At 40.3% G+C, this 12,611-nt stretch overlaps 1 protein-coding gene across 2 annotated transcripts in view; it reads left to right on the plus strand.

The window, feature by feature from the left end:
* The window catches only part of RGS7 (regulator of G protein signaling 7), a gene marked incomplete at its 5' end in the record, with an annotated part of 513,767 nt that overhangs the window by 492,521 nt on the left and 8,635 nt on the right, over window positions 1–12,611 (plus strand). Inside the window, 4 exons of one of the 2 annotated variants that reach the window (XM_080824124.1) lie at window positions 100–286; window positions 3,044–3,133; window positions 4,671–4,724; window positions 5,414–5,494. In XM_080824124.1, coding sequence (XP_080680250.1) covers window positions 100–286; window positions 3,044–3,133; window positions 4,671–4,724; window positions 5,414–5,488 — 406 coding nt within the window. In that variant the 3' untranslated portion in view covers window positions 5,489–5,494. The remainder of the gene's footprint in view (window positions 1–99; window positions 287–3,043; window positions 3,134–4,670; window positions 4,725–5,413; window positions 5,495–12,611) is intronic. The other variant, XM_080824125.1, reaches the window with a different exon arrangement.

The following is a 12,611-nucleotide window of genomic DNA, read 5'->3' on the forward strand; positions in this document are numbered from 1 at the left end:
GCTCCTTGCACGGTTGTGCACGGTCTGACCGGTCCGCGCGATACGGCCCTGCAGCTCGCGCGGCGTCACAGTGAGTGTCTGGTGTCTCGTTTCGCACAGATTCTGGCTAGCCGTGGAGGACCTGAAGAAAAGGCCTATTCGAGAAGTCCCTTCCCGAGTGCAGGAAATATGGCAAGAATTTCTGGCTCCCGGAGCCCCCAGCGCCATTAACTTGGATTCCAAGAGCTATGACAAAACCACACAGAACGTGAAGGAGCCCGGGCGGTACACGTTCGAGGACGCTCAGGTCGGTGCGCGCGGGGGCCGCACAGTGAGTCACGAACGTGCTCCTGCGAAGTGGGCACCGCAGTTACTTTGGCTGTATTTGCATTTAAGTGGCAGCTAGGCTCAACGTTTTCAACTTAGGTAACTGTACGGAAAATGACCCCAGTGGACTTAAAAGAAAACAGAGACACATTAAAACGGTTTCTAGAACCTGGGGATGTCTTACCAATTTGAAAGTTTTTACATGAAAATTTCTTGAAGGGGAATACTTGAAATATTTGAACACTTTGACTTCATTTTCCACTTTGTCACCCAGTATGTGAGAAAACACTTATCTCATGATGGCCCCACCTCAGGACATATCTGAAATCTTCAGGTGTCTTCCAATGTGGAGATTCTAAGATCCTGACACTCCTAAGTTATTCATTATTATCGCTAGTCAGAACCAAACTAAAGCAGCTTAAATTAACATCACACCCAAGCCAGTTTTGTCTTTGATGGTACAATGAAATAATAGATTTAGGCATGGATGAATTTTCCAAGTTAACTTTTGAATCTGTGACCAAAAAAGGGAAATTTATATTAAGATACTAATTTCCTAAGACAAATTTATATTAAGATATTAATTTTCTTAGTGTTTTTTTTTTTCAAACTGGACATAAGTGCCTCTTTGGACACAATCTGAATTTCCACTTTCTCTAAAAAAAATTATGCTCAAGAAGAAAAATGAACTTGAAATGAGAGGATATTATTTTCCTAATGATGTGCTGAAATTGGCATTTAAGTCAGAACACACATACTTCTTAATTTCTTAAGACTCTTCCAGAGAAGAATACTAGTTCTAGAAAGTGTCTTATTTTTCAGATAACCACATTACAAAAATAAAATACAGAAGATGAAGAGTTAGACACATACACACACGCCCTTCCTTACTTGCATTATCAGTGGAAAGTACATTTTTCCTAGCTTTGGTTTAAAGAAACGAACCATCATATAGACAAACTACCACAGGCTGAAACAGCTAACCAGATACCCACTCTGTCTGGCTCTGCCATGGCCTTCTAGGTGGAAATAATTACAGAGACACGAGAGAGCAGGATGGAAATTCAAGCCTTGTTGCTTACTTCTTGCTGATTTATCTTTCTTTCGGTTCAAGACAAAATTTCAAGCATTTCTCTAGAGCCAACCATGTGTAAAATGTTTGGAATGACCTTCCTAAAGTCTGCAGAGGAACATTTCTTTGTTATCTGGGGCATTAAAAATATTCTTAATAAGTAAGTAAATATTAAGAATATAAATATTATATTTTAGAATATAAATATTAAGAATATAAACATTCTTATATTCTTATAATATTCTAATATTCTTATAAATAAATATAAATATTCTTAATAAATAAAATAAAAAGGCATAACTTTCTATAGAAAATATTACCACCTGACACGGGGCTTCTTTTTCAGTTCAGTTCAGATATTTAACCCCAGTTTTTGCTGGGTTTTTAACCTCATCTTCAAAAATGCGCAGTAATAGAGATTCCTGGCATTATTTAAGAAAAGACGCGCTTTTTTGGTGAGGATCAAATTAGCTAATAGAGGCGAGCACCTGAAGTGTGCCTGGTATATATTCAAGTAGATCTGAGCACTTACTATCCAACCCCTTCTTTGCCAGACAGAGATCATCCCGTTAATCCTTACAACCACCTATTTTACAGATTAGAAAACTAAGACTCAGATGAATACACTGGCCTGCATTTGTATGTTTGGAACTGGCCGGTCTTGAGCACAGTAAGATCTGAATCCCACCATGCTTGACTCCAACGTCAGACACCCCCCCACTTTTCTAACCACCAATTCTGATAGGGTCCCGAATGTACCACCCTCCTGGAGATGAGCCTTGGGCTAGACACTGAGTGAGAGTAACTCCAAAGTATGCAGGTGTGTTGAGACCAGGGAAACAGTCATTTTTAAGATACATCTTCTCTGCAAACAGAGAGAGACTGGGACATCCAGGATGCTCTCACCGGCATTTCACGAGACTAAAAAGAGGAGTACTGATGCTCCACGGAGCCGCAGTGGGCCAGAGCAGAATCGCCCTAGCTTGGGCCCGCGGTGAACTGGATGAATACATTTTTTTTCTTGATTTCTTTATCAGTATTCATTGTCAAGCTAGAACACAGCAGACTGGTTAGGATTAAATTATTAAATATTCACCTAATCTGTCACTAAAGGAGCTTTTTAAAAAAAGCATACAAATTGGGAGATTGAGCAAGTCACTATCACAAAATTTATTCTCAGACTTGTGCTCTGCCCCAGAGTGGATGTGGGTAACAATTTTCCATATAATTTGCACCAGAGATGATTCGTCGGGGCAGTCTGTGTCCTCCAAGTACATGTAGATGCTAGAGGCATCGAGGATGATCGCTCGTTCTTGACTTCATATCATTCACTTTTGGCCTGAAATAATTTTAAGAGATAGCAGATTTATAGTCTCAAATGCCCTACATAAATCAACCACTTGATCTGAAATCACTTCATGACACTCCATTCACTGCATTCCATTTCTCTCAAGGACTGGATGTGACTTGCCTCCTTGTAGCTCTCAAACCAGTTCAAATATTGATCCATGAATAAAATGATAAATTTGAAGACTTAGATGTTCTATCAACACAATGTTAGCTGCTTCCAGACTTGTTTTTGGACCATATCATATATTCTTATCACAGTATTTGATGGCCCCTGAGAACTAGTCAAGAAGCAATTCAACCATTCTTTCTTTTTAGGAGCACATTTACAAACTGATGAAAAGTGATTCGTATCCACGTTTTATAAGATCCAGTGCCTACCAAGAGCTTCTACAGGCAAAGAAAAAGGTATTGGTTCTTTGTGACCTTTTTCAATCTGGTTCTCAGTTGTAATTGTGTGGAGTAGTTCCTTCTGCTGAACCCAGGGTATGGACAAACGGTGAGTGAACACACTCTAAGACCTTCCCCAAACCTTCGCATTTTATAAGGGCCATTTAAGGTGTTTTTTTGTTTGTTGATTGCTTATTTTGTTTTGTTTGTTTCTGCAGATGTTCATGCTTTACGTTTTTTAGAAGTTTTCATGTTTCATGTTAGTCTTCTGTATGTCTAGTTTAAGGAAATAAAAATTCCATTAATGGAAAGGCAAGAACAACATCATCAGGTCAAAAACTTGAGAGTTTTCTCTTTCCAGTAAGCTCGTGTGTTCTTGGCCACATACCCCATGACTAAATATAGACCCATATTTTTCAGATTTTATTTATTTATTTGTCAGAGAGCGAGCGAGCGAGCACACACGTGCATTAGCAGGCAGAGGCAGAGAGAGAAGCAGGCTCCCTGCCGAGCGAGGAGCCCGATGCGAGACTCAGTCCCAGGAGCCTGGGATCATGACCTGAGCCGAAGACAGTGGCTTAACCGACAGCCACCCAGGCGTCCCTAGACTCATATTTTTCAATGATAGTTGTCAGAATGTAGTAATGTTTGCTTCAGAATATTTTGTTATTTACCCTAGGTTACTTAGTATACCTGGGATAAATTTTGCACACCTAAGAAGGTAGCCAAGCACATTTTGAAAGAGCCCCAACAGACCTCATTATTCAATTAATGTTATAACCAGTATAAACAATAAAGCAGGGTATGGAAAACCTGAATATAAAAATCACTATTTTTTAATGTTAAAATAGTCCATAACTTCTTGAAATTTTGAGACTGAATTGTAATTTTGTGTGATTTATGACTGTCATCTGGGCTAACGGGAGTCTTCAAAGTCCATGGCCTTCGCAGCTAGAAGCAGATACTCTGTCTTTGCAGGTGTCCAATACAGCTGCCACTAGCCACATGGGGTTGTTAACATTTAAGTTTAATTACAAGTACATAACATTCTAGCCATATTTCAAATGCTCAGTGCCCCAGATTAAGGCTTCTGAATACCGGACAACATAGAATGAAGTTCCCATCTTTTCAGAAAGTTCTGTTGGACAGCAGCGCTCTGCAGAATCCATGGAATCAACAGAAATCTAGTCCTCACAGAAGACTAGGAGGGAATTCGGAGAATATGCCACTAGATTTTCAAATATGTAGGATTTACTCATGTCAGTGTAAAAGCTTCACATATCTACTTCATTTAGTGTCATTTTATTTTGCTTGAAACCATTCAATTTTGTTTGCACAGGAAGAGCTTTGGTGTTAAAAGTACGAACTAAAACAGAGCCTGTGACCTGTGTCTAGGGTCCTTCCTCGGCAGCTCTCCTACCTTCCTGGTCCCTTGATTTAGAACATGGATTTGCTGTTGCCTCATTTCATCATCCTTTTTCTGCTCTGTTTTCTTTGCTTTCTTTTTATTTATGTTCCCTATTTCCCTTTGCCCCATCCCCCCCACTCATGTAAGTCGGAACACTCAATGGATCGCAGAACATCTTTTGAGAAATTTGCACAGAATGTGGTAAGTTTTATCTTTTTGAGGAATTGCAAATCATTGTCCAATTCAGAAAGTTTCCCAATTTCTAACCCCATCTCTCACCCTGCATCCTTTGCTGTAACAAGTATTGTCTTTATTCAAATTCAGAACCTTGTGCTTCCTGCTTATCTTTCTGTCCCAGCTCCTTCTAGAGTAAAGCTGTCATCCATGAAAAAAACCACATGTATCAAACTAAGGTTTGGAAAGAAGTGCATATTATGACATAAAAATGAAGAAATTGTTACCTTTTTTTGCATTTTTATTACATGTATCCCTTTTTTAAAGATAGTGCATGCATTTCTACGTGCTCTCTTAGCCCTTCCTAAAGCTTAGAAGGTAAAGAACAATGAGGGTTCTGTGCCTTCTACTTCTGCAGGGAGAAAATGACCTAATGAGTTGGTACAAATGGTGGTCGGTGACAAGACATACCTCACCAAAGACCCACCAGCATGCTTTATGTTTCGGGAAGGTGTTGAAAATTGTTGCCTAAATCATCCAGGAAACCAGTAGTTTTCCTACCACTGTTTTCTTAGTATCTTGCCATGTGTTTTGGTGATATTTTGGTGATATATTTGTTTGTGGGACTTTTTTTTTTTGTATTGTGCCAGTGCCTTTGGAACTTTCTGACGTCGTGTAAGCTCAAACTAAAGCCTTCAACACATTTATTTTTATAGGGCAGGAACATCCCTATTTTCCCATGCCATAAAAACTGTACACCAACACTGAGGGCCAGCACTAACCTGTTATGAAAAGAGGTAGAAAACTCTTGGTTTATACTCAAGTTTGTCTGCATTGTCTGTTGAGTTGTGTGGTTAGCTCCATGCTGCTGTGCGTGTGTGTGTTGTGGCTTTTGCTGTGACGGCCAGTTAAGTGGAGTTATGTGTGTTGAAATGTAAGCAAATTGGATTCAACAAAGATGCTGTTTCCTTCAAGGACCTTTGTGGTGGGGAATGTGAATCAGTTCTATTTATGAATTGCCAGTTGGGACTGGGCACAGGGTATTTGAAAGACTTTACAAAGCAGTATATACTTTGAACATTCAATGTGATTGCACAAACTAAAGGGCTGGAAAATGAAGGACTCCAGGAATTAATCGCTCTATAAACTTCACAAAATTTTGGCTGGCTCTATTGGCATCTCTGACCTTTAAAATCAAATTTTCCTAAACATGCCTCATAAGTCACCATGGGAAGATAAAGATAATATTTTTAAAAAGCTTCAAGATTTTGCTGGAGAAAGTAGACATAGGCTGTTGCACAGTGCTCTGTGTGATGTTTAAGAATTGTTCCAAATTCATCCTTTTCTAACACAATGCTGACAGAATTTTTTTCTAAAGATTAGAATGGAAATTTCTGTGATCTAATTAAAAATAATAACATAAGGAAGATGAAGGGAAGGAAGCAAAATGGTGGTCTTTCCTCCAACACCATCCCCAACTCTTAAAATAGTACCACATTGTCACACGCTGCAAGCTTTATGTAGGAATTAAGGGGAAGACAGGCTCCATCATCTACTGCCTTCAGTCCAAATTCATACAGGAAATGACCGCTACATTCCAGACACCGTGCTATGTCTCAGGAGTACGTAGAGGGTAGAGACCTTCATTGCTCTGGAGCCCGATGATATAAACGAGATTTTGTGACACACACAAGAAAAATAAACTATTTCTATTTGGTGCTGGGGTGAGATGTGAGCACCCATAGGTAATGTCAGAATTCCCAAAGGAAGTTTCATTTAACTGGACATACAGGATTTCATTAGGACGAGAAAGGCTACCGTCCTTTGAAGGAGAAGGCGCGAGAAGGCTGGAATTACTGCAGAAGGGGAAGTGGAGTAACATCATACATACGCACACAACATACCAAAAAGTTACAGTCTTCAGACACAACTGTTCAGGGTTACCTTTTTCCATCCAGGAAAACAAAAAGGTAGTATTTTTCAGTGAATATCTTGTTTCTTTCATACTCTAAAAAAGTGGAATAAGAAAATTAGAAAGGTTCTCCGATTTCCTCAATAGCATACAATTATATTTATTTTATTAGTCATAAGAACTAAGTCTCTATCCTGAGAACTGTCTATATATAAAAATGAAAATGTATTATAAAACATTAAATCTTGGGATGGTAGTTTCTATTTAAAGTTCCTTTTAAGTCTTTCTGTTCTCATTTCTTATTTTCCTTTGGTTCTGTTGTTCTGTGTTTATGATTTCTTCTGGGGTCAGCAGGTACGTGAGACATCCTGAGTATTTACACAATAAACTAAACAGGATATCTTTACAGGGTCAATAAAGTGATTCTATCACAAGATGAAGAATAAGCGATTTTATTTTGACCAGGCAGACGTAATGAAGGAAGTATGGAGTTTCAATCATCATTTTAAAGGAGTCCTAGGTGCTGGTTAGTCTGGTACATAATAAATACAGGGAGGCTACAGGACAGACTATGCAAGAAAGAAATGGAACAGGGAAAATATAAACAAGTACGTAGACCGTGAAAGGAACCGGGCAAAGTGAGATGACAAGCGCTCCTATTCCTTGGCTCTACACTAGGGACTTTGTGTCAATATCATCCGACCCCGCAAGTTACTATTTTTACACTCCTACTATTATCCGCATTTTATAGGTGAGAAGATGAGAGTCAGAGAAGGTGCATATTTTGCCCAGAATCACAGAGCTATTAAAGGAGCTGACACTGACCCAAAATTTATTTTGTTCCCAAATTCCTTCTTTCTCCATTGATCACCTTGTTCCTTAATATTCTTCCGATTGGTAGAAGATGAATAAATCCTCCCACCTCTGACTCTGAGTCCATTTCCAATTAGTGTGTACTTGTAGAAGTTTATGTCCATGTTCCAGTACAGTTATTTTCATAACCTGACTTATAAAAATGGCATCGCTGTTTCGTTTCACACAAGAATCAAAAATACTTTTGCTAGACAGTTCTTCCCAATTCCACTGAAACTTCTGTCGGTTACTGAGACTAATCAGCTCTTGCCAGCACCTTAGAGAATAATTCTAATAAACAGTTAGCAGTTGCAGGGCATTTTACGTGTTCCAAAGACAGTCATTCCTTTCTGCTTGTTTTGTTTTGTTGCTATTTTACATACATGACGGTGCTGGGAGATGGCTAAGCAGGTGTCACCAGCCTTTCAAAAATGGGCAATTGAAAGAATAGGGAGGGGAGGTCACTCTACCACTATCACCCAGCCGCTGAGAATCAGAATCAGGACTGGAAACAAAGTTTTCTGACTTTAAATCCATTATTCTATTGACTACTCATTTTCCCTTCATTATGCCCAACACTGGAGGGAGCAGAATAACCCATACGCCGTAAGATATCTTCACCTTGCCCTGTTGTCTCAAGACATCTCATTTCCTGTGATCTACTTTTTTATTACTTGGTTTTCCTTGCCATTGGATAAGGCCTTACGGGCAAGGTCTTTCAAGGTTTACCACGTTGTCTCATGGCTTTGAATGTTATTAAGTTGATGTCATTCTCTTTGACAAAGTTCATGTGCTGCACTAATTCTAACAGCTGTTTTCTTCCTCTGTCACCATCACCAAATCTGACACCATTTCTCCAACCACTGGTCTCATGACATCTGTCTGCCACACAAAACCCCAAGGAGAACAGACAGAAAGTAAGAGGAAAAACGGGAGGAGAATCGAGAATCCACGCCTTCAACCAAAATTCATAAACCAACATGCCAACTGTACTACTCACCTCCTCTCCTTAGTTTGTGTGAAGGGGAAATTAAATCAGCCTGGCTCTGGGCTAGAGAAGGAGAAATGAGAAATAGAGAGTGTTCATGTTGAACTCCCAGGAACTCACCCGATATAACCTCTTTTGGGGAAAAATTTTACTCTTTCTCAGTGAAGCCCAGTGTCTGCAGAGCCTGTAAAAGAATCAACAGGAAAGATGATCCTGACCATCTCGGTGTCCTGTCTCCACTGCCCTGGTGTGCTAGTGCATTGCGTTTGGAAGCTGTGTTCTGGAGATGGCCACAGATTTCCAGGAGCTGTGGAAACTCTGTGAGAGAATTTTAACAAAAGCACTGAGTTGATTCTGAAGTTACTTCAATCGTTTGGGAGGAAATCTTTATTTAACTCTATAATTAGTTAGTATGCATATAGATAAGAACAATTGTAAATATAAATCCTACAACTTGCTTGGAGTTAAAGTGTGAAAGATAAAAATACTTAGTTCTTTTAAAATGTTTTCAGTGACATCTAATTATTTTTTTAATACAAATTTTTTTCAAGATTTTACTTAAATTCTAGTTAATGTACAGTGCAATATTGGTTTTAGAAGTAGAATTTAGTGATTCATCACTTATATACAACAGCCAGTGCCCATCCTTAATACCCATGCTTAATGCCCGACACCCGTCTAGCCCATCCCCCACCCACCTCCCCTCCACCAACTGTCAGTTTGTTCTCTAGAGTAAAGAGTCTCTTACGGTTTGTTTCCTTCTCTTCTTTCTTGCCTTCCCCTATGTTCACCTGTTTTGCTAAATTCCACATACGAATGAAACCATATGGTTTTTGTCTTCGTCTGACTTGTTTCACTCAGCATAACACACTCTAGCTCCATCCATGTCATTGCAAATGGCAAGACTCCATTCTTTTTGATGGCTGAGGAATAGTCCATCATCTTTATCCAGTCATCAGTCTCTGAATATATGGGCTCTTTCCTTAATTTTGCTGTTATTGATAATGCTGCTGTAGACATCAGGGTGCATGTTCCCCTTCGAATCAGTATTTTTGTATCCGTTGGGTAAATATTTCATAGTGCAATTGCTGGGTCATAGGGTAGGATCAAAAATCTATAAAGAACTTGTCAGACTCAATACCCCAAAAATCAATAATCCAGTTAAGAAATGGGCAGAAGACATGAAGAGACATTTCCTCGAGATCATGCCCTGAGCCAAAGTTAGATGCTTAACCACCTGAGCTACCCAGTTGCCCTATAACTCCTCTAATTTCTAATTGTGACAGTTTGAAGTTCATTTTTCTACTAATAACTCTTCCAGCAAACTTGGTCCAAAAATGTCCTAGCATAGATGTAGGTTTACTGGTGCTAGAAGTTCTACTCTTCCACCTGTATTTCTTCTATTTTACTAGCCACGTGCTTGTTACCATCAAGTGTGGCTTCACACAGCGGCTGCTGATCCTGCCGACATGTCCTCCTGCCTCTAGGTTTTCCTAACCCGCTCTCTACCCGTATCTTCTGCAGAGATGAACATGGCTCAGTTTGTGGATCCAGGCTGCAAGGCGGCTCCTTGATTACCTTCTTTTGTGCTGTGCTCCTCCACCTGGAGGCCTCATGGAGGTCCTTGCCCGCAACGAATGCCACTTGCATTTGTCAGGTCCTCAGAACTCTTTCCGGTTCTACCTTTGTCCACCCTCCTTCAGAATTTGTCGCCCCAGCGATCCAGTAACCAGGTCTCCTGCTTGGGCCTTAACTTTCCCCTGCCTGCTCTGCGCTCCTTTAAGAGAACCTGCGTGATGTACATGGAGTAAGCTGGTGGGAAGCTTGTGGGGAGTTAGTTCTGTTCATTGAATAGTTAACTCTCCTGAGAATGAGCCAATTTAGGTGCACGATTGTTTTTTTTGTTTTTTTTTAAGATTTTATTTATTTATTTGGCAGACAGAGATCACAAGTAGGCAGAGAGGCAGGCAGAGAGAGAGGGAGAAGCAGGATCCCCTCTGAGCAGCTGAGCAGAGAGCCTGATACGGGGCTCGATCCCAGGACTCTGAGATCATGACCTGAGCCGAAGGCAGAGGCTCAACCCACTGAGCCACCCAGGTGCCCCGAGGTGCACATGTTAATGGCGTCCCAAAAGGAGTTACTTCTGTTAATATCTGTTATGAACTGTAATCTTCCTAATAGTCGTGGCTATGTCAGAATGGCTATGGCTATTATGTATGTATTCTAAGATAAGGAGCAAAGTATCTGGCCCGTAGAAGGCGTTTAATAACTGTATTGTTGTGGTTGAATAAAAGAATCCAATAGTGCTTGGATACATAAGTAGTACTGGGTTATAAACTTGTTACATAGCACCTCCAAGGTGGTTTCCAGCTACCCAGGAAGCTGGCACCTTATAACCACTGGCGCAAACCCAAGGCCTCCAGTACATTAAAACAGTACTTCGGGAAATGCTATTAAACTTCTGTCCCTGGCATACTACCAACAGGGAAGTTTCCCACCGGGGTCTCTCTACTCAGCAGCCTCAAAACATTCCTGAGAAACCTCCGGGGTTGCACTGGACGCTCCCGGACCAAACTACTCTACAGTCCACAGCTTACAGAAGTTGAGTGGCAGTTTAGGAACTAATGATGCTACTAGGGGAAAATAAAGTTATGTTGTCCAAGTGAAATAGGCTACATTTCACACCAATCAATCTACATCGTGCTGCGGGGAACCTGAAATTGCTTTCTAAGCTTTCACCACAAATAGTTTCAGTAAAACAAGATGAACAGCCATATTTGCCAACGACAAAATGATAAATGAGAGGAGTTTCAGGTCCGTACGAGAAGAAAGAGGAGAAAATGGTTCATCCTTGAGTGTTTACTGGTAAGATCTATGGTGGGGAAATCCAGTGACCAGTTTATATTTACCTAAGATGCTCTAGGAATTTTTTAACACGGATCTCTATGAACATATCTATAATCTCAAGCCACAAAGCCTACAGAACTCAACCAGAAAAAATATGCACAAAGTTCTCCTTGAGGTAAATTCTAAGCTGTACAGATATAAAATCAAAACGTCCCGTCTCTTAGTTCATAATCCTACCATGATGGAGGTTTCTATGAAGAAGATGACCGGCTTCATTATGAGGGACATTTATGTAAATCAAGGACCTCACTAAGTCCATGGAGGTCTCACTGTAACGCAACTTCATTAGTAGAAACACAACCAAGAAAATGACCATTCTGAATATTCTAAGGTTTGTCTCCACTTCACTGTGGTAGAAATTCATTTCTTATTTTCAGCATAATCAACTTTTCTGTAACTTCCATATACTGACCCTAGTTCTATCTCCAGAACCAGACAGAATAAAACACTGATCTAGATCTAGACAGCTATTGAATTACTTGAAGATGTGATTACATCCACTCTTCTCAAGTGTTCTTTTTACTTCTTTTAGTTAAAATCTCTAATTCACTATTTTTCTGTGTGGTTCAACTCCCCATACCCCGTATCTCAAAATCACCAGGGACTTAGAAAACACAGACTCCATGAGTCCATCCCAAATAAACTGAGTCAGTCATTTTTTCTCCCCCTCTCTGTTCTTTTGCTCCCCTCCATTTGCATTTGTTACAAACACATCAGAACAATAATGTTTAAGAACTGTGATCTAGGTAGGGGCACCTGGGTGGCTCAGTGGGTTAAGGCCTCTGCCTTCGGCTCAGGTCGTGATCCCAGGGTTCTGGGATCGAGCCCCATGTCGGGCTCTCTGCTCAGCGGGGAGCCTGCTTCTCCCTCTCTCTCTCTGCCTGCCTCTCTGCCTACTTGTGATCTCTGCCTGTCAAAATAATTAAATAAAAATCTTAAAAAAAAAAAAAAGAACTGTGATCTAGGTAGAAGTATTCCTACCTGACCTCTCCTTATCAGAGATCGGTGGTTCTCACATTTGTCTGCAGCAGGAACACCTGGTAAGACAGATTTCTAGACCTCACACTCATGAGGTTTGAATAGTAGTTTTCTGGTGGGATCCAAGAATTTTCATTTTTAACTAATTCTTAAGTGATACTGTTCCTACTGGCTTTGAGACCACACTCTGAAACCACTGCCCTAGACTAAATGATGCTCTCCCCTCCCCACTGATAGAGGCCAAGGGCACATCGAATGTCACAGCTCAGAGGCTACT

Source organism: Martes martes (genome assembly GCF_963455335.1).
Source record: "Martes martes genome assembly, chromosome: 15".
In the NCBI taxonomy this organism is placed as follows: domain Eukaryota; kingdom Metazoa; phylum Chordata; class Mammalia; order Carnivora; family Mustelidae; genus Martes; species Martes martes.